This window comes from Lathyrus oleraceus, chromosome 2 (genome assembly GCF_024323335.1).
Source record: "Lathyrus oleraceus cultivar Zhongwan6 chromosome 2, CAAS_Psat_ZW6_1.0, whole genome shotgun sequence".
Lineage (NCBI taxonomy): Eukaryota > Viridiplantae > Streptophyta > Magnoliopsida > Fabales > Fabaceae > Lathyrus > Lathyrus oleraceus.
Window position 1 is genome coordinate 80,549,640 of NC_066580.1, and position 27,450 is coordinate 80,577,089.

The 27,450-nt window shown below is 38.6% G+C and overlaps 1 protein-coding gene across 2 annotated transcripts in view; it reads left to right on the forward strand.

The window, feature by feature from the left end:
- The first annotated feature begins 3,823 nt into the window (after positions 1–3,823).
- The window catches only part of LOC127118227 (cucumisin), a 44,765-nt gene continuing 21,138 nt past the window's right edge, over positions 3,824–27,450 (forward strand). The window contains exons 1-9 of one of the 2 annotated variants that reach the window (XM_051048386.1): positions 3,824–3,953; positions 4,421–4,515; positions 4,625–4,719; positions 4,810–5,044; positions 5,129–5,752; positions 5,848–6,069; positions 6,171–6,282; positions 6,371–6,584; positions 6,678–7,408. In XM_051048386.1, the coding sequence (XP_050904343.1) occupies positions 3,876–3,953; positions 4,421–4,515; positions 4,625–4,719; positions 4,810–5,044; positions 5,129–5,752; positions 5,848–6,069; positions 6,171–6,282; positions 6,371–6,584; positions 6,678–7,207 (2,205 nt within the window). In that variant the 5' untranslated portion in view covers positions 3,824–3,875 and the 3' untranslated portion in view covers positions 7,208–7,408. Of the gene's footprint in view, positions 3,954–4,420; positions 4,516–4,624; positions 4,720–4,809; positions 5,045–5,128; positions 5,753–5,847; positions 6,070–6,170; positions 6,283–6,370; positions 6,585–6,677; positions 7,409–27,450 lie in introns of those variants that run through there. The other variant, XM_051048387.1, reaches the window with a different exon arrangement.

Below are 27,450 nucleotides of genomic sequence, written 5' to 3' on the forward strand. Positions count from 1 at the left end.
CTTTATGTTATACACTTTTTCTATGCTCTAGGTAAAGTGGTTTAACTATCGCAATATATCAACACCTTTGAAATATTGTCTTTAGCCAATGAAACTTCCAACAGAAGGTCCTTCAACCATTCAGCTTCTTCACTAGCGGAAGCAAGAGCCTCGAACTCTGATTCTATGATTATTAAGAGAGTGATCTACCATTGTTTCTTGCTCTTCCAAAAAATTGCACCGCCGACTAGTGTAAATATCCATATAAATGCAGAATTATGATATTCAACACTTGATATCAAACTCGCATAGGTATGTCCTTCTAATATGACAAGAAATCTACCATAATGGAGACCAATTTTTTATTTTTTTTCATAAGATAGCCAAAAATCCTAATGAATGCCTTCTAGTGCTCACCATTTGGATTGCTAGTAAAATCTACTCATTTTGCTAATTACAAATGCTATGTCGGGTCTAGTACATTGCATGCACTTTCATATTCTAATTGAGCCACAACTCTTTCATCACTCTTTTGAAGTTTGACACTAGGATCAAACAGAGTACTCACTTTCTTGAAATATAAGTGTTTGAACTTGTCAAGTACTTTCCCATCATAATGTGTTTGACTAAGTTCATAACCCCACTATTCCACTTTACTTTGATCCCCAAAAGTGTGTCAACTAGTCCAAGATCATTCATCTTGAATGTGAAAGTTAGAAACCTCTTTGTTTCTAAAATTCCATTCATCTCATTTCTAATGATCAATATATAGTCAACATAGAGATAAAGGAATATCACAATATTCTCACACAATTTTGTTTACAAACACTTGTAACAAGAATGAAATGAAGAAGATTTTTAGATAATCATGTATGATGATGCAAGTAGGTTTTTATATGAAGTGATAAATGAAATTATGAGAAATTTCAAGTAGTATAGTATAAATTGCAATGAGCACCTTATTTATGTTCGCTTGTCTCAAATCTTCACTTGAATTTCTATGCTAAACCTTCTTGACCAACTTCATCATTGATGTGCATGAAGCTTTTGAACCTTTTCTTCTTTGATAATCTTTGTCGTCGTCAAAATTGAACTAAATATAAGATGTATTCCTCACAATCTCCCCCTTTTGATGATGACAAACTCTTTGAATTCAAGTTTTGATAGGATTGAAAAGTCTCCTCCTAAGTTGTGTGTCTTCCCATTAATTTACGAATCTTGCAATGACAAAGTCAAATTTTTTATTTCATTTTTTGGTGCTTGTTTTATTCCATACAAAGATTTGACAAGTTTGCACACCTTTTGTTCATTACCAAGAAGCACATAACATTCCAGTTTCTCCATGTAAATCTCCTCATCGACATTTACATTTTGGAATATATTTGATGAACTATAAGGTCATGCAAAAAAAAACTAATGAAAACAATACTCCTAATTGTCGTCGTCCTTGCTAGTGGCGCATATGTGTTGAAATAATCAACACATTCCTTTTGTCTAAAACTCTTGGTCATTAATCTAGACTTGTAGGTGTTTAGTGTACCATCACACTAAGATGCTTAATTCTAAACAAGATGAGTCTCTTGAAACTATTACCTCCTTATAAGTCTTAGGATCATCTTCCACTTGAAGAATAATAGGAATTTTATGAACAAAATTCTTACTATTTTCTTCCATTAGATAAAAGATTTAATCGACTATCAATTTTGTTGGGTCCTAGGTCTTAAGCCTTTCGGATTCTCTTACTTATTCTAAGTTCTAGTTATTTTTCAACAATCGGTGACGAACTTTCGGTTTGTGTTTCAATAATCCGTGGAAAATCTTCCTCATAAGGTTCTTCATTTGTGGGAATCTTTGATTCCTTATCTTTCGTGATAAAGTTTTAAAGAATTCCTCATCTCGGAATTCAATAATTACTTTAGATTCTAAGTTCAAAAGTCTATATAATTTACTATTATGTGCATAGTCTACAAAAACATATTTGACCCCTCAGGACTCAACTTCAAATAAACTATATTGATTATATGACAATTCAGAATACATTAACATGCAATTTATTATTTGTTGATATGTCATGTTGTTTCTATTTGAAAATCACTTCAACATTTCAAATAACAAATTAGTTAAGCAATTAAGAATTAAATTCATTTTAATTGAATCAAAAAAATAATATTTTCAAAATACATATATGATATGTTTTATTTATACACACAGTAAATAAAATGAACCATCATTTTTCAAAATTGTAACATGAGTATACTTTAGTTTTTTTTTTTATTAAAGAAACTAATTGAAGGTCACTATGCATGTATCATTTCAAATATTCATATATCATTTCAAATATGTTAGAAGTAAATACCTTATAGGATTTTGAAATAATATATGAAATATTGTATAACTTTTGAAATATTATATCATTTTAATTTACGCTCATCTCTTTGATGATTTTTATAAGAACCTTTAACATTAATCATAAATAAAAGATCTTCATGACTATTAGGAGGAAGAAGATCTTGTTTTTGGTTCATCACTTAGATACTTGAAACATAATTAGATACTTGAAACATAAGCCTCGATTGTCATTGTTTGACATACTTATAAGATTGTTAGAAAATTAATTTAAATTGAATTGATCGAGGCTAGAATCGTGAACGAAATCAATTTCTTTATAAGCATTTTAAGCACACTCAAATGTTACACTATTTCTGGATCTGGAATGCTCAATTTATAGGTCAAACTGGTGTTGTTTCATAAAGTTGCGACTCTTAATGAAACACTCACTTTCAGCAACACTTTTGATAAATGTCACATTGTTTCGCCTACATCAACACTTTTCAAACGTTACACTATTTCGCCTACAACATCATTTTTGCCAAATGTTGCACTGTTTCGCCTATAACATCATTTTTACCAAATATTGCACTGTTTCGCCTACAACGACAATTTTCAAATGTTGCACTATTTCACATTCTTCAACATTTCACGAATCGTTACCTATTTTTGAATTCAAACATATTGAACATTTCACAAGGGTTGTCTATTTTTGAATTCAAACCTACAGCAACACTTGTGAAGTGTTGCCTAATTTTGAATTCAAAAATTAATCTTCACTTTAATATTTTCTTGTCATTTTAAAACACACTCAAATTATTATTTGTTAATAATTTACAACAATGATTACATAGTTGATCTCAGAGTTATCCCAATAAAATATGGCAACACATTGAGTTTGTCTCTTTATCTAATCAACTAACATACATTTTTACAAAACCTCTTCCTAAGAAAAAAAATTTCTTCATAAAAAATAAATTAGAAATTTTAAATCAAGCATACATGGATGATGTTTCCCCATTCTTCTTTTTCTTACCTTTTTATAGGCATTTTACATGATCTATGTGTTTGTTTCTTCTTTTCCCATCTTTTTTATTATCCTAAAGTGGAATAACTATACTCACAAAAGGAATAGAATATAATTTCTATATTTATGAAGAGTTTAACCACTCCGATCACTTACTCTTATATTAAAATTTAGGTAAAAATGTAAAAAGATGTTCCAAATTTTCAATCTTTAAATATATTTTTCTATATGTTTTAAGGATTGCATATTAGTATATATTAAAAATCTTTTGTTTTTTATATCAAATTCTTATTAATTTGAAAATTTTAAACAAAATATCCTAAAAGCCTATACTAATCCACTTTTCTTTTTCTTTATCAAAAGTAAAATGATATTTTTTCAAAAAAAGTGGAATAAGTGTGCATCACTTATTATAATCCAAGGGTCCCACCCACCTGTTCACATTATTCTATCATAAATAGTACTCATTGGGTGTTAGCCTATCTGTCAGACACATCCAGTAAATCATTTTACTTCTCTTTTTGACATTCAATTGGCAGATATGGTCTCTCTAAGGCCATTCTTTCTCTTTCTCCTAATCTGCTTTCAAATTCATCAAGCATGTTCCAATGATCGCAAGGCAAATATATATTTAACATGTTATTTTACTTTATTGTTTTTTTATCTAACTCATTTTTGTTATAACAGTTCTATCTATCAAGCAACCATTGTTAATAGTTATTTTAATAATATTTATTAGATTGATAACTTCAGAAACATTTAATTAAAAACAAGATTAAATAGTAATTTAATATTATATAAATTTATGGATCCAATGCACCTAAATTAAATACTTAAAAACTTGAGTTTAACATCTTAATTGGATACCGGTTCATGTTTCAATTTGTAGCTATCAACTAAAAAATACAAGTTGGAAGATTGTCATTATATTTCTATTTAAAAATTTCAGATATGTGTGTGAAGGCAAAACTACCCATAGTTTTTTTATATTGGTTCATTTCAATTTTTCAACATACATTACACCAACACTATAGAAATTGCTCAAAAAATTATATTTGGTAATTCAATATCTTTTTCTGAATACAGACTTACATTGTCTACATGGGTGATCATCCAAAGGGCATTGATCCAGCCACTTTACCTTCTCTTCACACCACAATGGCTCAAAATGTCCTTGGCAGGTTCAAATTGTTATTAATATTTGAATCAAATTCAATACTAGAAATTAACTCTACCAAGTAGTGTAACAATGTGATTACAATTTTTTTCTCATAATTTGAATTTGTCCAGTGATTTTGAACCGGGAGCTATACTTCACAGCTACAAGAAGAGTTTTAATGGATTCGTAGTGAAATTGACAGAAGATGAAGCAGAAACTTTGGCCGGTAAAGTTAATTAAATTTTATAATTATGTTAATATCATATAAAATATATAAATTAAACACATTTTTAATCACTTGTTGATATTGCCATAGAAATGGACAATGTGGTGTCCGTTTTTCCAAATACAAAGCATTATCCTTCCACAACAAAATCTTGGGACGTCATAGGCCTCCCACAAAATAGCAAAAGACTGAGTTTGGAGAGTGACATAATTGTTGGAGTATTCGACTCTGGAATTTGGCCGAAGTCGAAGAGCTTCAGTGATGAAGGATTCGGTCCACCACCAAAAAAATGGAAGGGATCATGCCACAACTTCACTTGCAACAAGTAATTCATCACTTAACTTTCGTTGTTTTGCGTCTTCTCTTAAAAAATTATGACAGTAAAAATGATCATACACATTTTATGCAGCAAAATAATTGGTGCGCGATACTTTAATATCGAAGGTTCGTATAGCAAAAAAGACATCAAAGATCCAACAGATGTAAATGGTCATGGGACACATTGTTCGTCCACGGTCGCTGGAAACGTGGTTAATTCTGTGAGCCTACAAGGCTACGCCTCAGGAACAGCGCGCGGAGGAGTTCCCTCAGCACGCGTTGCTATGTACAAAGTATGCTGGGAAACAGGCTGTGATCAAGCTGGTATCCTTGCAGCATTTGATGAAGCAATTCATGACGGAGTTGATGTTATATCTGTTTCTCTTGGATCAACTCAAGTAGTAGTAGTTCCATATTTTCGAAATGGGATCGACATTGGAAGTTTCCATGCAATGAAAAGAGGCATATTTACGTCGAATTCTGCTAATAATCTTGGCCCAAATATTCTCACCATGACAAATTTTGCACCTTGGTTACTTTCTGTTGCTGCAAGCACTTTTGGTAGAAAGTTTGTTACAAAGGTGCAATTGGGAAATGGTGCCATTTATGAGGGAGCCACAATTAACACATTTGATCTCAAAAGAAAAATGTTTCCGATCATTTTCGCAAGAGATATTCCAAATATTGCTGGTGGATTCAACAGTTCTCAATCCAGGTATCACCAATATATGCAACTATATGCATTCTTATGATTATTCTAAAAATAATTTTTTGGTTGGATTTAAATTTCATATACATATTATTTCCTAGATTATGCTCCAAAGACTCTGTCGATAAACAAGGCGTAAAGGGAAAGATAGTCTTATGCGAGGGATTTGTGTCTGCTTCAGATGTAGGGTTTTTCTCGGGAGCAGTTGGTATAATATTTGGAGACACTTATCCACAAGATTCGCCATTTATATTTGCATTGCCAACAACATTGTTGAGTCTGTGGAACTTTAGAGAAATACAATACTACATGAAATCAACAAGGTATTTCTATAGTCTTTTATTACTATATTATGAATATATTGATAATTGAAGTTTATTCAACTCAATGTTCTCCATTAGTTTATCATTTTACATTTTAACAGAAATCCAACTGCCACAATATTTAAGAGTGAAGAAGTCGAAGATTCGTTGTCCCCTTATATAGCTTCGTTTTCATCAAGAGGTCCAAACCCAATTACACTAAATACTCTCAAGGTAACATAAAATGATATATAAATCATGTCAATTTTTTGCCTTCAACATGTAAAACACTTACTAGCTACAATTATTCTTGTTGTTGCAGCCTGATATTGCTGCACCAGGAGTTAACGTTTTAGCTGCATGGACTCCGCTCGACCCAATTTCAGAATTTGAAGAAGACAATAGAAAATTGCCATATCAAATTCTCTCTGGAACTTCAATGGCATGCCCGCATGCAGCTGGAGCAGCTGCATATGTTAAATCATTTCATCCCAATTGGTCTCCTGCCATGATCAAGTCCGCCTTGATGACCACTGGTAAATGACTCAAACACATACACGATCAAAAAAGTTCGTTTTAACTATAGATATGATCAAATCATTTTAAACTAAATCGTTTCGAATTAACAGCTACTCCAATGAGCTCTGATATTAACGCTGAAGCTGAATTCGCATATGGCGCGGGGCTTATTAATCCTGTTAAGGCAACAAATCCAGGACTAGTATATGATATTAGCGAAGCAGATTATGCTGAGTTTTTGTGTGGTGAAGGGTATACATCAAAAGAACTACGAGTTCTTACTCAAGATAAGAGTAATTGCAAGGGAAAAGATAATGAGAAAGCTGTATACAGCTTGAATCTGCCATCATTTGCACTTTATGTAAACGGAACATTTTTCGGATATGTTTATCATAGAACCGTTACAAATGTGGGATCAGCAAAATCTAGTTATAAAGCTAGAGTAATATCACCACCTTTGTTGGAAATTGAAGTGAAACCTGATGTTCTATCTTTCACATCAATAGGACAGAAAAAATCATTCTCGCTTACAATTGAAGGGAGAACCAATGTGGAAGTAATGTCTTCTACTTTGATTTGGGATGATGGCAATCATCAAGTTAGAAGTCCAATTGTAGTGTATGGAGGGGATGGAAGCTAAGCGTGACTTCCCTCTTAGCATAAATGCGCCTTAAATGAGTGTGAACCATGATAATACTATTAATGGTTAGTGAATAAAGTTGTCACACTATGGTAGTTTAAATGTTTGAATGATGTGTGAGTTGCTTGTATGTATTATTTTGGCTTCTAGTTAATATGAGCTTGTGTGGTGAGCTATAAAATTGAATAATTCCAAATTAAACTCTATTATTCTTCCTTAAAGACTTTTGGTGATTGATTAAGTGAATGTTATAAAATCGGGAAAGAAAAATGGGTTATTATGTCTGGTTTAGTGTGTATGATTGAATGAAAGGAAGTCATAGAAAGACAGAGCAAGATGTATAATAATATTAGAATTAGAATAGACCTCCATAAGTAGAAGAGTACTAGTAGTGGAGTTTGTAAATAGTTACCAATTTTTTGTGTGTTCCACTTCCAACATTGTCCTACTTGCGCTCACCACTTTGAGACAAAAAGAAAAACAACAAAAAAAGTATTAATTGTTCAGCTGTTGGATTCCACATTAAGCTCATCACTTCTGAATGATAATCCACTATGACAGACTAGATTCACTATGACACTCAGACTAGATTCACTTGGAAGTACTTTTGTCCTGTGAGAATCCACTATGATAGGGTATTTTCATTTCGATTCGATGATTCTAGGAGACCTTCTAGGGACCACCTTGGAGCATAGTTCATACCTGTGAGGGGGATATGGGTTTTTCTTGCAAGAAACCATAAACTCTACATACCTTGGTTCTCATATTGCGTCGAACCTTTGAACTTACAACCAACGACATATACAGATTATTCATAATGTATCAGAACTTTGAATTTATGTGATTCGTATCATCCCATCATACATTATCATCCATCATAATAAATCTTTTTACATATGCATTTCTTTTCCAGGAATCCAAGAGCCAAGTTTGTTGACTAAGTATCCAAGATGAAGCATGACTTCCGAAAGAAAAAGCTTTCACAGTTACAAGCTCGTGGAGCCACAGTTGAATGTTTTGAGAGGATCAGGGGCACAGCTGCGCCACAACTGTGCACACCCTTGTGCAATTCTATGACCCTCTGCTGAGATGTTTTACCTTTTAGGACTATCAGTTAGCACCTACTTTGGAGGAGTGCTCTCATATTTTGGGTATTGGGATTAAGAACGGAGTTCCTTATGTCTGCACTAAGGAGCTCCCTCAATACCATATCCTCACTGAAGCCCTTCACATAAGGAAGAAGGTAGTGGAGTTGAACTTGAAGCTTAAAGGTGGGATCCATGGTTTTACCTTAAATTTTCTGGTGGATAAGGCTACTAATTTCGCCGATGCTGAAAGTTGGACGACTTTCAACGCCATTCTAGCTCTACTTATCTATGGGATCGTATTGTTTCCAAATCTGAAAGAATTTGTGGACTTGACTGCTATCCATATTTTCCTGACTCAGAATCCCGTACCCACTATTCTTGCTAACACTTACTACTCCATTCACGTAAGGACTCAAAAGAAGAAGGGAGCCATCGTTTTTTGTATTCCTTTGATGTATAGATGATTTATTTCACATCTACCTAACAAAGGTCCTTTCTTGGAGAACAAAGACAATCTGAAGTGGCCCCAAAGGATCATGTCTTTAAACGCCGAAGATATTTCTTGGTATTCTAGAGTTTATGATAATGTCAAGGTTATCCTCAACCGTGGTGACTTCCCTAATGTACCTCTTCTTGGTACAAAAGGAGGAATCAACTACAACCCGAGATTGGCATTACGACAGTTGGGATACCCCATGGTGGACAAGCCTGATTCCAAGAGTGTGGAAGGTTTTGTTTTACACTAAGAGGTTGACAATCCGGAGCTACTCAAGAAGACTATCAAGGCTTAGGGAGAGATATGTCCTCAAGGAAGAGCATAAATGGGTAAGAAGAACTACATATCCAAAGAAGCTTATACCAGATGGGTGAAAGACAGAGTCAAAGAAATATTGTTGCCATTTCCGTCAGAATAATCTATGAGCATCAAGCCTTCTAAACCTACCATCAATCATATTTCTGAAGTCGATGAGCTGAAGGGAATTATCAAGGCAATAGAGAAAGAGAATGCGGATATCAAATCTAGCCTTGGTAAGATATCATTGGAGAAGGAGAACTTGAAGTTTAATCTGAATTAGAAGAGAGATATAACACTTCAAGCAGACAGCAAGGTGCAAGCTGAGTTGTACAAAAGAATAAAAATGGGTGAAGCACTAAAGGGAACTTGTGCTAGTCTGTCAGCAAAGAAGAAACAGCAGCAGAGACTCAATATCAATCTTGTAAAGTGGAGCTTAACTACAAGGAGTAAATCAAGAAACTTCAAGACCATCTGGTAGCTTACAAGAAAGGGCTGAAAGATGAACAAAGCCGTGTCAAACAGCTAGAGGTTATTCTTCATCAGTTCCAAAGTGATTTAAACTAGAGGTTTGAAGAGATTCGCGAGCCAAAGGATCAAGCACACGAAAATCTGGAGAACACCAACCTACTAAAACAAGAGAATGATCACCGGGAAAGGCACAGTGGACATCTTCAAAGGCTCCTAGACCAAAAGGAGACATTTTTGAGAGACCTTCTAGATGGACCTGATCACACTTTATTGCACAACCTTCTTAAGGACGCGCAATATTGGAGGGAAAGGCATGCACGCCTGACCCACTTTGTTGAACATGCCATGGAAGACCTACCAGAAGTGTAAAAAGAAGCTTTTGCTGGAGTGTTTTCGTATAACGTCCCTTAGGCTGTATTTCATTTCATTTATGTTTGTAAGGTGGTGTTTGATAAGCTGAGATTATTGTAGCCCGTCGGGCAGACTCTCGATATATATTTATACTCCACTTTCTAATATTGAATAAAAGAGTTTCTTGGTTATTGACTTCATATACTGTCTCTCTCTTTATGCTTTATGATTCCTTGTGTTGATAAACAAAACTCAAGGATTCCTTGGAAATTTTTCTTTAAAAAAACGAATGTTAAAAAAAACAAATAAATATGCACATGTCAAAACTCTTTGCATGCATTCATGCATTCACACATTTATTTTCTTAAGCCTCCAGAAAACAAAATGCTTACCCTATCAATCTTTCCACAGCAACTATGACGACTCATCATTGCTATTTTACTCAGGCAAACAAATCCAAACTCATGGCTGATCTTGAAATTGAGAACACTATTGTTAAGAAAACCTTGGCTCGGGTCCAAGGAGAGATGAACCTCTTCCGAGGTAACATGGAGTCCATTCTGGAATATATCCAAACTCATAGGGTTGCTACCTCTACAAATCCTTCTTCTACAAATGTCACCAGTGCTGTTGTGGCAACTACTACTGCTGATGTCGTTGCCACCGCCGAAACTCCCGTGTAGACAGTGGTACCGACTACTGTGAATCACCACATGTTCACTTCTTCTTCCAACAGGCTTGTTACTGCCTACCCGTGGGGAATGCCCCCAAACTTCGCCTCTCAATTTGCTAATGGGGGTACCTTTATCCTTCATCAAGCTCTTGTCGCCCCCACTGCTTCTGGGAACTCTACTTTTCCGTGGGGCATGCCCATGGTCCAAACTCCTCAGACGGTTGATGTTGCTAACCCTGAGAACACCCAAGGTCAAGTTCTTGCTGGAACTCCTGGCGACGAAGCTGAGTACCAAGGCCCGCGCCTCCATTTTCAGATTCCTTCCCAGGCCAATCACCCTGCAAACCCGAATCACTTCCAAGGTACTTCATTTGCCTATCCTGGGGAAACTTCAGTTACAATGCTACCATACACACCTATCAACCCTGCACTCCAGTATGTGCAGGCTGGCGCACCTCAGGTCCCTAATGCTCAAGCTGGAGGGCAGTTCCCTCATATGATGAACACTGATTCCCAAACAGTGCCTCCCAGTTTATCTTATTCGCCAAAGATGTTGTTTGCTCCCCAAGTTGTGCCTGTTCAATCATTTTCTCAAGACACCTTTCGACCATCCAGAAGGTCGTCGTTCCTACTCCTAGTCCATCTCGGCCAACAGACTACCAACTGTTGGATGATAGAATAAGGGCTATCGAAGGTTTCTATGCCTTCGACATTGATGCAAGAGATCTCTGTTTGGTTCCAAATGTGATACTCCCTCAGAAGTTCAAGGTACCATATCTATCTAAGTAGAAGGGGTTAAGTTATCCTCGAAGACACATTACAATGTATTGCAGAAAAATGGCATCGTATATTGACAACGATGATTTGCTGATCCACTGTTTCTAATACAGTCTTTTCGGGGCTTCCTTGGATTGGTACATGTGCTTATGGCGTACGAAGATTAGATCCTAGAGAAACTTATCTGATGCGTTTCTAAAGCAGTATAAGTACAACCTCGATATGGCACCGACCAGATTGCAGCTGCAGAATCAGTCGCATAAGTTCAGCGAGACATTCAAAGAGTATGCTCAGTGTTGGTATGAAATGGCTTCTAGGGTCAGGCCATCTTTGTTTGACAACGAGCTCGTTGACATCTTTATAGGTACTATTCAGGGGCTTTAATTTGAAAAGATGATTGGCAGTTCTTCCACCAACTTTGCAGACATTATAACCATCGATGAAAGAATCGAAAATGGGGTTAAATCGGGAAAGATCACAGGTACTGTCGCTCATCCAACTGCGAATACGAAGTCGTATGGGGGGTTTACAAAAAAGAAAGAAGGGGAGATGAGTACTGTAACAGCAAGTGTACACCCTCAGTATCAATTTCCTATGGCTCTCAGGCCGTATTATCCGTATCAGTATGTTGTCATCGCTCAGTATCAACAACCTTTGTGTCAGTATCAACCACAAAATCACAATCAACAACCAACATTGGCTCAGAATGCTCGGAATCAACAAAACACTCATGACTATAGAGGTCAAGGACAAGGCCAGAACAACAGGAATAACTATGGAAAACGTCCTCACATTGATAAGATACTGGTATCATATGCTGAACTGGTACCATATATGATTCATGTGGGGGCCCTCATACCAAAGGAACTTCCTTAGGCTATGCCTCCCTATCATCCTAAGCACAATCTTAATGCCTCGTTGTTGAAATGTATGTTTCGTGTCGGGTTTTTGTTATCGTATCCACAGAGATTGTAAGATATCGCCGTCGTTCGATGGTTGTTTTAATCTTAACTTAATGTAACAATAGGGTTTCGATTTTAATCGAGTTATCTTGCATAAAAAGTAATTAATTGCGGTAAAAGTTATGTTTTGATTAATATGAGAAATATTGTCAAAGTTAGGTTTCAATGATCACTTTGCATGTATTTGCTCGGTCAACAATCTTATAAACTCCTTTAGATGATAAATCATTTCACAAAGTCCTCTCAAAATGTTTCTCTCGAACACATATTGTGAGTTTTGCCATTTTGATCCATTGTTTCTCTCGAACACAATCTATCAAAATGACAACTTTTTGGTTCAACCTTATGGTGAACAAAATCATTCGTTACTATCTCTAGCTAACAAACAAGTTTGGATGAAAACCTAGGTCAAGAGTCGGTAAACATCTCTCGATCATAAACCAACACAAAGAGTTTTAAATAGAAACAAAGTTTTCATCATATATTTACTGTTAAAGAGTTTACATATGAGGATCCTTACATTTACACACAAAGCTAGTAATCACCTACATCTAACCTTGACAAATGGATGACTTAGCTACTCATTTTCATGGTAGCTTGGTCGGCAAGTAAGGAAAGAAGGTTGATCAACATCCAAGTCGGATAATCGAAGTTGGATGGGAATCCACCTTCTTTTTGTGGAAGATGGTTGCTAGATGAAGAGAAATGGAAATTAGGGCATAAAAGCTCCCAAAACAATGCTGCAAAAATATCTAGAAAAAGTACAGAAATGGAAAAGTTGGTAAAAATGAGGTATGGTGCTCAAAAGTGGCACCTGCTACTTATAGACCTCAGCTGGTCTGTCATGTTCGCTAGGCGAGCAGAATAGCTCGCCTAGCGAGGGTCTAAAATGGGCACATAAGGCCCCTGCGCCCAGAGAAATCAGGGTCTTGGTGAACTGTGATGTTCGCCTAGCGAACGTACCTTCGCCTAGCGAAGGACACGCTTCAACCTTCGCCCCAGCGAGGTTGAGAGGTTTTGCTACTGTAATGCTCGCTGGGGACTCGCTAGAGCTTCGCCTAGCGAGTGAGTGCTGGCTGCGTTTTTTCACCAAAACAGAATGAACTCGCTACCACATTCGCCTTGAGCTCGCCTAGCGAATTAATTTGCTAATTTACTGGAGCTTTTCGCCTGGAACTCGCCTAGCGAACCAAAGCTTCGCCACAGCCTCGCCTAGCGAGCAGGCAGATGAAATGCTTGTATTCTTTGGTTCCTTTGCCAATTTCTTTGTGTCTTCATTTTCAATTAGTTCATGTCTTTCCTGCACAATAACACACAAATCAAAGGCACCAAGCTTGTTTATCAATGTAATGCATTCCATGTAAAACAAATGTGGTTTTGACAATTTTAGCAAGGAAAAAGAGTGAAAAATGCCCACATATGATAGCTCAAATAAGCACTTTTGGGCATCTAACAACTCTCCCCAACTAGATTCTTGCTTGTCCTCAAGCAAAGTATGCCTCTTGAAGGACAAGAGGATTTGCTTTAAGAAACGGTTTCTCCGAAGTTGGATAAACGGCTCAAACACAAGCGAAATCAGCAAATACAAGTTCCCAACGGTTCGAATAAAATAATACATAAGAACTAAAACTTAAATAGCAATGCAAAATATTTATCTATCTACAACAATACTATTCTGAATGAATCATCCTATCTCTCCTCTTCGAATAAGGAATGAAGATTTTGCGCGTTTGCAACCGCGGGACTGATCTCACTCACTAACAAATAATGAAGATATCAAATAGATTCATACAATGTCTAACAATTAAAAATGGTATTGTGGAAGCATAAAGATCACTAAGGACTTTTCGGTTGAAGCTTGGTTAGGTTAACAAACAAGGGTCATTTCTAAGGCCATTGAAACGAAAGTGCCGATGCAAAAGAGACATTCACAGTATTATTCACACTACTCGACTTTGTTTCATTTGTTTCTTATTTGTAACCTTCACAACACATATTCCACAACTCCATTTTTATTATTTTTTTTTTCTTCCAAGCAAGCATTCATTTTCATTCTTTTATTTTTGTTCTTTTCTTTCACATCATATATACAAACAGATGTTTCTTTTCTATATTTTCTATACATATATTTTTCTATGCTTGCTCGGTTTTTCTTTTCTTTTTCAAGAGTTGTGGTACTTACCAATTCTTTTTCGTTCTCCCCAACTTATTTCTTCCACACCCTAAGTGAATGCTCTTAACTTTTTACGGCAAAAGAACAATAATCAAGATTTTCCGGGTTGTAAAAAAAGATTTTTGAGATCTCGCTTTATTTCAAGCCGAGATTCAACTATTTAGGCTCAAAGGGGTTAACAAATACTCTCTCTGCTCACAGGTAAGTTGTTTTTGGATGTAGTTGTGCTCAAAAGAAAACAAGTGCCTTGATCATTTCTAATTGCTTCCACAATTTCACAATAATAAAAGACAAAGAATGAATCACATGAATCAACAAAACTTATTAGAATCCAGCATTTAAGTGTACAATGGAGGTTTCCTCACAATTTGTGGTTTTAAGTTCTAGATGAAGCATTCATTCAATTATGTTGCAAAAAGACAATATTCAATTTACCAAAAAGAGTAAAGTTCCTAATGCATTCTAAAATTCTAGCCGACGGTAACCATGTACCTTAGCTTCATTCACTTGTTTATTCTTATCATTGCCATCCAAGCTCGGATGCACCTTCATTGGGTACTTCTTGAGGAGCAACCAATCTAGAAGGGTTTGCCACTCAATCAACCAAAAATTTATTAAACACACAAAATTAAAAACAAAAATAAATAACATTAACTGAAAATATAAATTTGTTCGTGGGGGACAAAACACCCCAATAGTACAACACCATGGTCAAAATACAAAATCCGAAGATACAAATAGAAATAACATAAAAACTGAAAACACACAAAAACTTAACCCACAAAGGGCTCAGGACTCCTCTTCGCTACCGGCCTCAGAACCGGTAGCCTCATCATCAACATCATCATCATCAGCATCAGCGTCCACCCCCTCACCATAGACTGGCCTGTCCACAGGCCAATTAGCGTTAAGCATAAACTGCTCACGCGCTAACAATGCTCGAGCACCGGAGGGGTCATTACCTTGCAGTTCCAACCTCTGCATACTGTTGTGCATATCAATCATAGCTCGCTGGGATGCTGCCATCCACTCAAAACTGTAGTCACACACCGCTCGTAGGTAGGGATCAAGCCCGGGAGTAGAAGCACTAGGACCATCAGTAGCCCTAGTACTTCCTGAGGCTGCACTGCCACCGGTAGTCTTTGGCCTACAATATTTAGCCACATACCTATCATCGATAGGTGCCGGGATCCTAACCTGCCCACGAGACGGAAGTCTCACCCTAGCCTGAACACATAAGCTCATAATCAAACACGGGAAAGCCAAGGGACAATTAACACGAGCCCCTGACTTAAGCCCGCTCTCAACCACAGTCTTCAGCTCATTGGCGATTATCCTCGCCACATCAATCTCAACATTTGTGAGGATGGAATGGACCAAATGTGCCACTGGGATCGGCACAGTAGAGGTGTGTGATTTGGGCTGGATGTTGGTCAAAACCAAGAGCAGTATCAGCTGAGCCATGGGAGCCATGTCCTCCCGGTGATACCGCACTGGAACCCCAGATGGGTTCGGCTCAACCGATTTCCCAGGTAAAAGGAGGTCGGCGGTAATGGCAGGGACATCTCTGTGAAGCCTGAGGTCGGTGTGGTATTGGTCTCTCTGGTCAGCTCCCAGCTGGAGCGGTTCCCCTAGGACTCGGTTGATAGCATCCCGGTCAAATGGAATTGCACGCCCGGCAACTCTAGAGACCCAAGTAAAGGGCTCGTCGTCGTCGGGCAGTGCGTTAGCATAAAACTCCCGCACTGTCGCAATGTCGTAATGCTCTAAGGGACTTATCAACCTATCCCACTTCTTGGCGTCTATCAACCCGGCGAAAGTTCTGTAAGTGCCCTGTGGGTTGATCAGAAAGCGCTTCTCTGGAAGTATTTTTCGCTTCTCCAGAGCTATGTACCGTGCAGCCTGTTTTGGACCGACAAACTTGTCGGTATCGAATTGAATCGGCACAGTCCTGGAAGTAGATGCTCCCTTTCTTTTCTTACCAGCTCCAGATCTAGACTCCATCTGCAAAATATACAAAGAAACAACACACACCAAACAACAGATTAGCCAACAAAGCAAAGTTTAAAATACTGCCTTGCTCGCTGCTGCTTCGCCTAGCGAAGTGGCAGCGAACGCTCGCCCCAGGTTCGCCTAGCGAGTGCTAGCGAACCTTACGGGTTTTGGGGTTTTCTGCATTTTCAAAGATTTTTCCCCCAATACCCATACTCTATTGGTTCCCACATCAGAACCTAATGATTTCTCATGAAAATTAATCGTTCTATGCGATTGGGGATTGCCTAATTGCATGCAAAACCTAAAGTAACACTAAATCCCCAATTTGAAAACCTAAATCTCTCTAAAATTGCAAACTCCAAAATACCACATGCAACCTCAATGTTCCCATTCCACACTCATCCTATTTGTCATACACATTTGGAAATTAAGAGTTCTAACAAAAAGACAAATGTAGTAGGGCAAACCTTAGTTACACGGATTTGGAAATGTGAAGTGAGATGAGTTCGCAATCGACCGAAACGAGCGAGTGTTGGTGATAAAGATGCAAATGAGAGAGTTTGAGAAGCCTAGCACAAAATCCTCAGCAGAGCCGTTCAGAAATTTTTTTTGAAGGTTTGGGGCAAAATGGCCCTGCTGAGATTTAAATAGTAAACAGTACTGCAGCGCTCGCTGCTGCCTCGCCTAGCGAGCAGGTAGCGAGCTTGCTCGCTACTGCCTCGCCTAGCGAGCAGGTAGCGAGCTTGCTCGCTACTGCCTCGCCTAGCGAGCGGCAAGCGAGCATGACAGCAAGTGCAATGGCAAATGCAGCACTTGCAAGTCATCCAGCATGGGTTTAGCACAGTGTACTCAATACAACATAAAACATAAAACAGTAAATACTTACAAAGTTGGGGTGCCTCCCAACTAGCGCTTGTTTAACGTCGGCTAAGCTCGACGGTGCGATGCTCACAGAGGAGCATCGAGCGGCTGAGCACAACTCTCGCGATCCACATGACCGCCGAGATACACTTTCAATCGTTGGCCATTCACGGTCCAACTATCTTTCTTGTCCATGTCTTCAATGACAATGGCCCCGTACTCTTTCACTTCCTTCACCCGAAATGGCCCGGACCATTTTGATTTCAACTTCCCGGGAAACAACTTCAACCGGGAGTTGAACAATAGGACCAATTGTCCGGGCACAAATTCTTTGTTACGGATCTTCTTGTCGTGATACTTCTTTGCTTTTTCCTTGTACAACCAACTTGAGTGGTATGCGGCATTGCGCATCTCCTCCAACTCAAGTAGTTGTACTTTCCTTTTGTTACCGGCCAACTCATGTTCAAAATTTAAAAACTTTAGGGCCCACAAGGCCTTGTGCTCCAATTCAACCGGCAAATGGCAAGTTTTTCCAAATACCAATTGAAACGGAGTTAGGCCAATTGGAGCTTTAAAGGCCGTACGGTAGGCCCATAAAGCTTCGTCCAATTTTTGGGACCACTCTTTTTTAGAATTAGACACGGTTTTTTCTAGGATTCTCTTAATCTCACGATTGGAGACCTCCGCTTGCCCGTTAGCCTGAGGGTGGTACGGAGTTGTCACCCTATGCGACACACCATAATGTTTTAAAATAGTTTCCAAAGGTGCATTGCAAAAGTGTGACCCTCCGTCACTTATCAACACTCGGGGGGTTCCAAAACGGGAAAATATGTTTTTCTTTAAAAATTTTATCACCGTTTTGGCATCCGCCCGAGGTGAGGCAATCGCCTCAACCCACTTAGAGACATAATCAACAGCAACAAGCATGTACTCATTCCCATAAGATGGTGGGAAAGGTCCTACGAAATCTATGCCCCAACAATCGAACACTTCCACTTCTTGGATATTTTGGAGAGGCATCTCATCTCTCTTACCTATCCCACCACTTCTTTGGCAACTGTCACAACTTTGCGCATGGGTATGTGCGTCTTTGAAAATAGTTGGCCAATAAAATCCCGATTGAAGAATTTTAGTGGCCGTTCTTACCCCATTATAATGTCCGCCATAAGGCGAGTTGTGACAATGCCAAAGGATGCTCTGGGCTTCATCACCAGTTACGCATCTCCTTAACAGGTTATCGCTACCCAACTTAAACAAGTATGGGTCATCCCAAACATAATACTTCGCATCCGAAAGGAACTTCCTCTTTTGGTTCGAAGTTAGGTCGGCAGGCACAAAACCACTAGCCTTGTGGTTTGCAAAGTCTGCAAACCACGGCCTAACTTGAACCTTAAACAATTTTTCATCAGGAAATTCTTCCCGGATTTCCTTTTCAGATGCGGTAACCTCGACATTCACTAAGCGGGATAAATGATCCGCTACCAAGTTTTCCGACCCCTTCTTGTCTTTTATTTCGACATCGAATTCTTGTAACAAGAGGATCCAACGGATGAGCCTTTGCTTCGAATCCGGCTTGGTTAGCAGATATTTAATCGCCGCGTGGTCGGTGTACACAACGACTTTAGACCCTATAAGATAGGACCTAAACTTTTCTAGCGCATACACTATTGCGAGTAGTTCTTTTTCCGTTGTGGCATAATTTATTTGAGCCTCGTTAAGAACCTTACTCGCATAATGTATCGCATGAAAAGTTTTGTCTTTTCTTTGGCCAAGTACCGCTCCAACAGCATAGTCACTCGCGTCACACATTAGTTCAAAATTTTCATTCCAATCGGGAGCGACTATTATTGGAGTGGTAACCAATTTTTCTTTTAAAACCTCAAAAGCTTGCAAACAATCTTCGGTGAAGAGAAATACCTGGTCTTTGGCGAGCAAATTGCTCAAAGGTTTAGCCACCTTTGAGAAGTCCTTGATGAAGCGCCGGTAGAACCCTGCGTGCCCCAAAAAGCTACGGATGCCCTTCACATTCACCGGAGGGGGTAATTTTTCAATTACTTCAACCTTAGCTCTATCCACTTCAAGCCCCCTTTTAGAGACTTTGTGGCCTAGCACAATCCCCTCGGTCACCATGAAGTGACACTTTTCCCAATTTAGCACCAAATTGGTCTTCACACACCTTTCCAACACCGTCTTCAAATTTGCCAAGCATAGACTAAACGTCCCACCAAATACCGAGAAGTCATCCATGAAGACTTCCATTGTTTTCTCTATCAGATCGGCAAAAATGGCTTGGACACATCGTTGGAAGGTCGCCGGTGCATTGCACAGCCCAAAGGGCATTTTTCTGTATGCGAACACTCCAAACGGACACGTGAAAGCCGTCTTCTCATGATCAACCGGGTCAACCGCAATTTGGTTGTACCCGGAGTAGCCGTCCAAAAAACAATAGTATTGTTGGCCCGATAGTCTTTCAAGCATTTGATCCATAAATGGGAGTGGGAAATGGTCCTTACGAGTCGCGGTATTCAACCGTCTATAATCTATACACATTCTCCACCCCGTGGCAACTTTAGTCGGGATCAATTCGTCTTTGTCATTTTGGATTACGGTCATTCCACCCTTCTTCGGAACCACGTGCACAGGACTAACCCACGGACTATCCGAGATCGGGTAAATCATTCCCGCATCCAATAGCTTCACCACTTCCTTTCTTACAACCTCCTTCATCGTAGGATTTAAGCGGCGTTGTGGTTGAGCCACCGGCTTAAAATCTTCCTCCATCAAAATCTTGTGCATACAATAGGATGGACTAATTCCTTTTAGATCGGAAAGAGTCCAACCCATAGCTTCTTGATTGGTTTTTAGCACAATGATTAGACGGGCTTCTTCTTCTTTTGTCAAGAGGTTGCTTATGATGACCGGCTTTGCCTCGGTCTCATCTAGAAACACATATTTCAAAGTCGAAGGTAACTCTTTTAATTCAATTGGCGCTTTCTCGTCAATGACCTCCTTCTTCAAATTTTCTTCCTCTACTTCCCACGGTTGTAGGTCTTCCAAACTATCAAGTTCCTTTAAGCATTCCTCAAGAGCTAGCTCCTCTTCAACAGTGAAAACCTCCAATGAGTCGTCAAGAGCTAACTCCATAGGAGATATCTCATGAATATGCTTTGAAACCTCTATAATAGCGTCTTCGATCACATCGATGCGAAAGCTATCATTTCTATCCTTGGAATGCTTCATCGCCTCGAATAGATCAAAGGTGACTTCCTCATTTTGAACTCGCACCTTCATTAAGCCGTCATCAACATCTATCATCATTCTTGCGGTCTTCATGAATGGTCGGCCCAATATGAGCGGAGCATCATCATCTTCCTCCATATCAATTACAATAAAATCCACCGGGAAAAAGAATTTGTCGACCTTCACCAACACATCTTGGGCTACGCCATGAGGATGGGTAGTCGACTTATCCGCCAATTGCAATGTCATTCGGATGGACTTAATCTCGATGTTGCCAAGCCTCTTGATAATTGACAAAGGTATAAGATTAATACTCGACCCCAAGTCAATAAGTCCCTTTCCGACATACACATCACCAATTTTAACCGGCAATGTAACTCTTCCCGGATCAACCTCTTTCTTAGGAAGCGTCCTTTGAATAATGGCACTACAGCTCGCATCAAGGACGATGGTCTCCGGTTCCGTATACCTCCGCTTTTTGGTTAGTATGTCCTTCATGAATTTGGCATACTTTGGCATTTGTTCCAAGGCTTCAGCAAACGGAATGTTGATTTGCAACTGTTTAAAAATATCCATGAACCGGGCGTAATGCCGTTCATTTTCCCTTTTGGAGGGAGCATGAGGGTAAGGAAGATTTTGGACCGGAGTAGCGCTCACTACCTCCTTTCCCTTTGCAATTCTAGCACTTTTCCATCTAGGCTTCTTCACTACCTCCCTTATTACCTCATCACTTTTATTTTCCTCAATCTCCACACCTTTTTCTTTTTCAACTTCACCATTATTTTTACTCTTTTCAACTACTTCCTCATCACTCCACACTCCTACTTCACCATCAACATTTTCCTCCACTATTTCCTCCTCAATCTCCTTCTCTTTCTCTCTTTGTTCACTCTCAACTCTTTTTTCATTCTCACTACCCAACTCCCTCCCACTTCTCGTCATAATCGCCTTACAATGCTCCTTAGGATTTGTTTGCGTATTAGCCGAAAAAGAAGGACCGGTTTGTTGTTCAGCGAGTTGCTTGGCAAGTTGCCCAACTTGAGTTTCAAGATTTTTTATGGCCGCGTCATTACTCTTTTGATTGGCCATTGACATTTGCATGAATTGCGTCAATGTCTCTTCCAATTTAGAATTGCCGACCTGCGGTTGTTGAGGTTGATACGGATTTTGGGGAGGGTTTTGACGGCTAGAAGAACCACCTCCATAACCTTGGTTATGATAATAGTTGCTTCTAGGTTGGAACCCTTGGTTCCCTTGGAATTGTTGTTGTTGTTGTTGTTGTTGAGGGTGCGGTTGATAAGGTTGTTGTTGTCTCGGTTGATAGTCCCGTTGATTGGCCATGTAGTTTACTTCGTCAAAACCGGGAGGTGGACAAAATCCGGTGTCATGTTCACCTTTACAAAGTTCACAACAAGCTATTTGTTTAGCTTTTGACGGTTCTCTTAACTCTTTGATTTGTTGCGTTAAGAGTTCCACTTGTTGTGAGATGAGCTTGTTTTGGGCTAGGATGGCATCATTCGTCCCTAACTCAAGCACTCCCGCCTTCTTCAAAGAATTTCCACGACTTTGACTCTGAAGATCATTCAAAGCCATTCGATTGATAATGTTGGTGGCTTCTTCGGCACTTTTTGACATCAACGAGCCACCCGAGGTGGCATCCAACAACGTTTTGCAGTTTGGTTGAAGTCCATTTCTGAAGATATGGATTTGAGTTAATTCATCAAATCCATGCCCTTTACATTTCCTAAGCATGGACTTGAATCTCTCCCACGCTTCATTCAAAGATTCACTGGTTCCTTGAGAAAACACCGAGATGGCCGTCTTTGATTCCATGAATCGGTTATGGGAGAAAAATCTTTCAATGAATTTCTCTTCTAACACGTTCCAGTCTGTCATTACGGCAGGTGTTTGATCGAGATACCAATCCTTTGCTTTACCGAGCAAAGCGTGGGGAAATAATCGTCTGAACAACGGAAGCTCCTGAGCCTGATCCACTCCGGCAGCCAATGCTATCTCATAAAATTTTGTGAGAAAAGCAAATGGGTCTTCATGGTCCATTCCGGTGAATGGACTCCCATATAATAAATTCAGAGTTCCCGTCTTCATCTCAGCTTGCCTTCCTGTTTGGTTGGCAAACTGAGCGGTGTTCCTTGGACTATTGATACATGGAGTAGAAATAGGTGGTGGTGGTTGTGGCTCCATGTTTGGTATGAATGGGTGTGGATTTGTGGTCGAAGAACTTTCTCCTTGCTCTTGGCGTTGTCTAGCCTGTTGCCTCCTACGTCTCGTTTTGCTATTGAGCCTCCTTGCGGTTCTCTCGATCTCAGGATCAAAAAGAAGTTCGTCCACAGGGATTTGCCCTCGCATAAAACGTAAGTTGCACACTAAACCAAACAAATTACAAGCACAAGTCAAAAATTCACAAGCTAAAACTTAAACAACCATTGCGATGCTCGTAATATCAATTTACAATCCCCGGCAACGGCGCCATTTTGTTGAAATGTATGTTTCGTGTCGGGTTTTTGTTATCGTATCCACAGAGATTGTAAGATATCGCCGCCGTTCGATGGTTGTTTTAATCTTAACTTAATGTAACAATAGGGTTTCGATTTTAATCGAGTTATCTTGCATAAAAAGTAATTAATTGCGGTAAAAGTTATGTTTTGATTAATATGAGAAATATTGTCAAAGTTAGGTTTCAATGATCACTTTGCATGTATTTGCTCGGTCAACAATCTTATAAACTCCTTTAGATGATAAATCATTTCACAAAGTCCTCTCAAAATGTTTCTCTCGAACACATATTGTGAGTTTTGCCATTTTGATCCATTGTTTCTCTCGAACACAATCTATCAAAATGACAACTTTTTGGTTCAACCTTATGGTGAACAAAATCATTCGTTACTATCTCTAGCTAACAAACAAGTTTGGATGAAAACCTAGGTCAAGAGTCGGTAAACATCTCTCGATCATAAACCAACACAAAGAGTTTTAAATAGAAACAAAGTTTTCATCATATATTTACTGTTAAAGAGTTTACATATGAGGATCCTTACATTTACACACAAAGCTAGTAATCACCTACATCTAACCTTGACAAATGGATGACTTAGCTACTCATTTTCATGGTAGCTTGGTCGGCAAGTAAGGAAAGAAGGTTGATCAACATCCAAGTCGGATAATCGAAGTTGGATGGGAATCCACCTTCTTTTTGTGGAAGATGGTTGCTAGATGAAGAGAAATGGAAATTAGGGCATAAAAGCTCCCAAAACAATGCTGCAAAAATATCTAGAAAAAGTACAGAAATGGAAAAGTTGGTAAAAATGAGGTATGGTGCTCAAAAGTGGCACCTGCTACTTATAGACCTTAGCTGGTCTGTCATGTTCGCTAGGCGAGCAGAATAGCTCGCCTAGCGAGGGTCTAAAATGGGCACATAAGGCCCCTGCGCCCAGAGAAATCAAGGTCTTGGTGAACTGTGATGTTCGCCTAGCGAACGTACCTTCGCCTAGCGAAGGACACGCTTCAACCTTCGCCCCAGCGAGGTTGAGAGGTTTTGCTACTGTAATGCTCGCTGGGGACTCGCTAGAGCTTCGCCTAGCGAGTGAGTGCTGGCTGCGTTTTTTCACCAAAACAGAATGAACTCGCTACCACATTCGCCTTGAGCTCGCCTAGCGAATTAATTTGCTAATTTACTGGAGCTTTTCGCCTGGAACTCGCCTAGCGAACCAAAGCTTCGCCACAGCCTCGCCTAGCGAGCAGGCATATGAAATGTTTGTATTCTTTGGTTCCTTTGCCAATTTCTTTGTGTCTTCATTTTCAATTAGTTCATGTCTTTCCTGCACAATAACACACAAATCAAAGACACCAAGCTTGTTTATCAATGTAATGCATTCCATGTAAAACAAATGTGGTTTTGACAATTTTAGCAAGGAAAAAGAGTGAAAAATGCCCACATATGATAGCTCAAATAAGCACTTTTGGGCATCTAACACTCGTGCGCATCCACGCCGGGTATATAAGACACTTTACAAAAGACTATTGGACTCTTAAAAATAAAATCCAAGAGTTGATTAACCAGAAGGTTTTGTCTTTCTCAGAAGAGAAGCCTACTATGAAAACAAACTCTCTGCTTAATCACGGTGGCCCAACAGTCAGTGTTGTAATTGAAGAAGAGACTGCAGAATATGTCAAGAGGGTTGATGAGGTGAAAACTCTGATGTCGGTGGTGTTGAAAAAGCTTGAACAGTTTGGGTTTCTGGTCGGTATTCATGATGATTGTGTCGTGTGTGAATCTGATCCCGATAATTATGACATTCTAAAGGGCTGCGTGCAAGAGTTGATGAATCAAAGGCTGATACAGTTCTCCAGATCCAAGGCAGTTGAAGAGATTGTGGTGATTGAATCTATAACCATTGTGTACAGGAAGAAGAAGAGAGAAGCGCCTCCCAAGAGGATTCAACTTATCCATATCCGTGTTACTGGTCCGTTCCCGTATCAAAATACCAAGGCAGGGCCTTGGAGGTATGAAACGACTATGTACGTGGGTGGAAAGGAAATTCAAATCCCTGACACTGAAATTGTTAACCCCTGACCAAAAAGAAGGAGAAGAATTAAGATTAATAAGTATCTCTAAAAGCGAATCACCTAAAACTAAAGGGTCAACCCCAATCCATAAGCAAAACTTGGTCTATAAGATGTTGGAAAAAGAACAACGGTAAAATAAGTGCTTTGAATCTTCATCTACCGAAAAACATAAAGGACAAACCACATAATGAGCTCCTCTAATAATACCCCTCTTTGCTAATTCCATTCTAGTAGGCAACTTGTTGAGAATTAACCTCTAACCATAAATAAGAATTTTACTATGAATTTTGGTCTTCCATAATTGATCGAGCGCTTTAACTTTAATATGATTCAAAATATGCTCCCTCAAACTAGACTCAAGAATCCTCTTGTAGCAAACTTTCACCGAGAAACCATATTTGTGTCTCCACCAAACAAAACGGTTCTCTTCATTAGGCTTAGGCTTCATGCCTATAAAAATGGAAGACAAGTCATCTAATAACAACAACTTACCATCACCAGAAGTCAACCCATTGAAATCGAAATCCCAAACCTAAGATTCATTGATCCAATGCCCCACCTTGACCACTTTGGAACAAGTCAAAAGGCTCAACCTATGTAACGAAGGAAATAAATCTAAAAAGGAGGATGAACCACACCAATGATGTCTCTAAAAGTCCAAAGTTTTACCGTTCCCAAGCTTACAAGAAATAGAAGAAGAAAACCAATTGGAATGTGAAGCATTAACACTTGGATCCCCTAAAGCACATAAATCCCTCCACCACAATGAAACTTTCTATAGAGATGTCGATCCCCCCAAAACCGCACACTTAACATCCCCATACCGTGACCCAAACAAATCGGCCCACAATGAAGGTTCATCACTTAAGATCCTCCATTTCCACTTAGAACGTAACGCCATATTGAACATATCACAATTTTTAACCCCAAGACCCACTTCCTCCTTAGGCAAACAGATGGTATTCCAACTCACCCAACACACCTTCTTCACATCTTCACCCCCTCCCCACATAAAAAGTTTTTGAATATTGATTATTTCATTTATAATAACATTGAGAGCCTTATAGAAAGAGAAGAAGAAGATTTGAATATTTGATAAAAACAGAAATTAAAAGAACCATTCTATCTCCAATAGATACAAATTTATTATGCCACACTATCAACCTTCCTTTCATCTTGCCAACAATCGGTTCCCAAACCTCTTTTCTTCTAGAATTAATCCCGATTGGAATGTCAAGAAACACAAAAGGAATCAAACCAAAATTACAAGACAAAAAAGAGTCGGTCGCCTGCAAAAAATCGGAATCAAGATTAATACCAAATAAGCGGCTTTTGGATAAATTTATCTGAAGCCCCGACACCAACTCAAAGCCTCTAAATAAAGCTTTAATGGTCCAAAGGTTTGTCCACGAACCCTCTCCAATCAAGATTGTATCATCCACAAATTCAAGCAATTCAAAATGCATATCATCATTAATGTGAAACCCTTTAAAATCCCCTAAAGCAACTGCTTGATGTAATAAACTAGCAAATCCTTCCGCTACCAAAAGAAAAAGAAAGGGGAAAAAGAATCCCCTTGTCTAAGGCCTCTAAACACCTTGAAATCCATCGTTGGGCTCCTATTAACAAGAACAGACATTGAACTAAAACACCAAAGCTTCTAGCCAACCACACCACCTATCTACGTACTCCATCCTTCTTAACATGCTACGAAGAAAATTTCACAACACACAATCGTAAACTTTTTCAAAATCCATTTTAACCAACATATTTGAATAAATATTAAAATATTTTAACTAATAAATAAGTGCAGTTGTTTTGCTTAATTTTCATATCTTCCTTAAATGTTAAATTTGAATGTTTAGTACAACATATTTTAAGATAGAATTAAAGTAAAGAAATATAGGAAAATTGATTCTTGGTGTCGCATTTTAGTTGCCCAATATATGAATATGAATATGTCTACAAGAGAGCAGAAATGAAAACAGGCTGAACAATACTAAATGAAGAAGATACTTACATGTATCATACGTGTCATATATTAAGTTAAAAATCAGATAATGAAGATTGCGAGTTAATTTTTAAAATAAAAAATAAATTATCAAGACATAACTTAAATAAAATGGATGATAAATTTGATTTACATATAACTTGTTTTTTTATATAAAAACTTTATCACTATGTTTCAATTTTATTTTTAAAAGTTATTTTAAATACGTGTTAATCCTTAATATAATAGTAAATTTATAATAGATTAAAAAAAAAATTTACTATT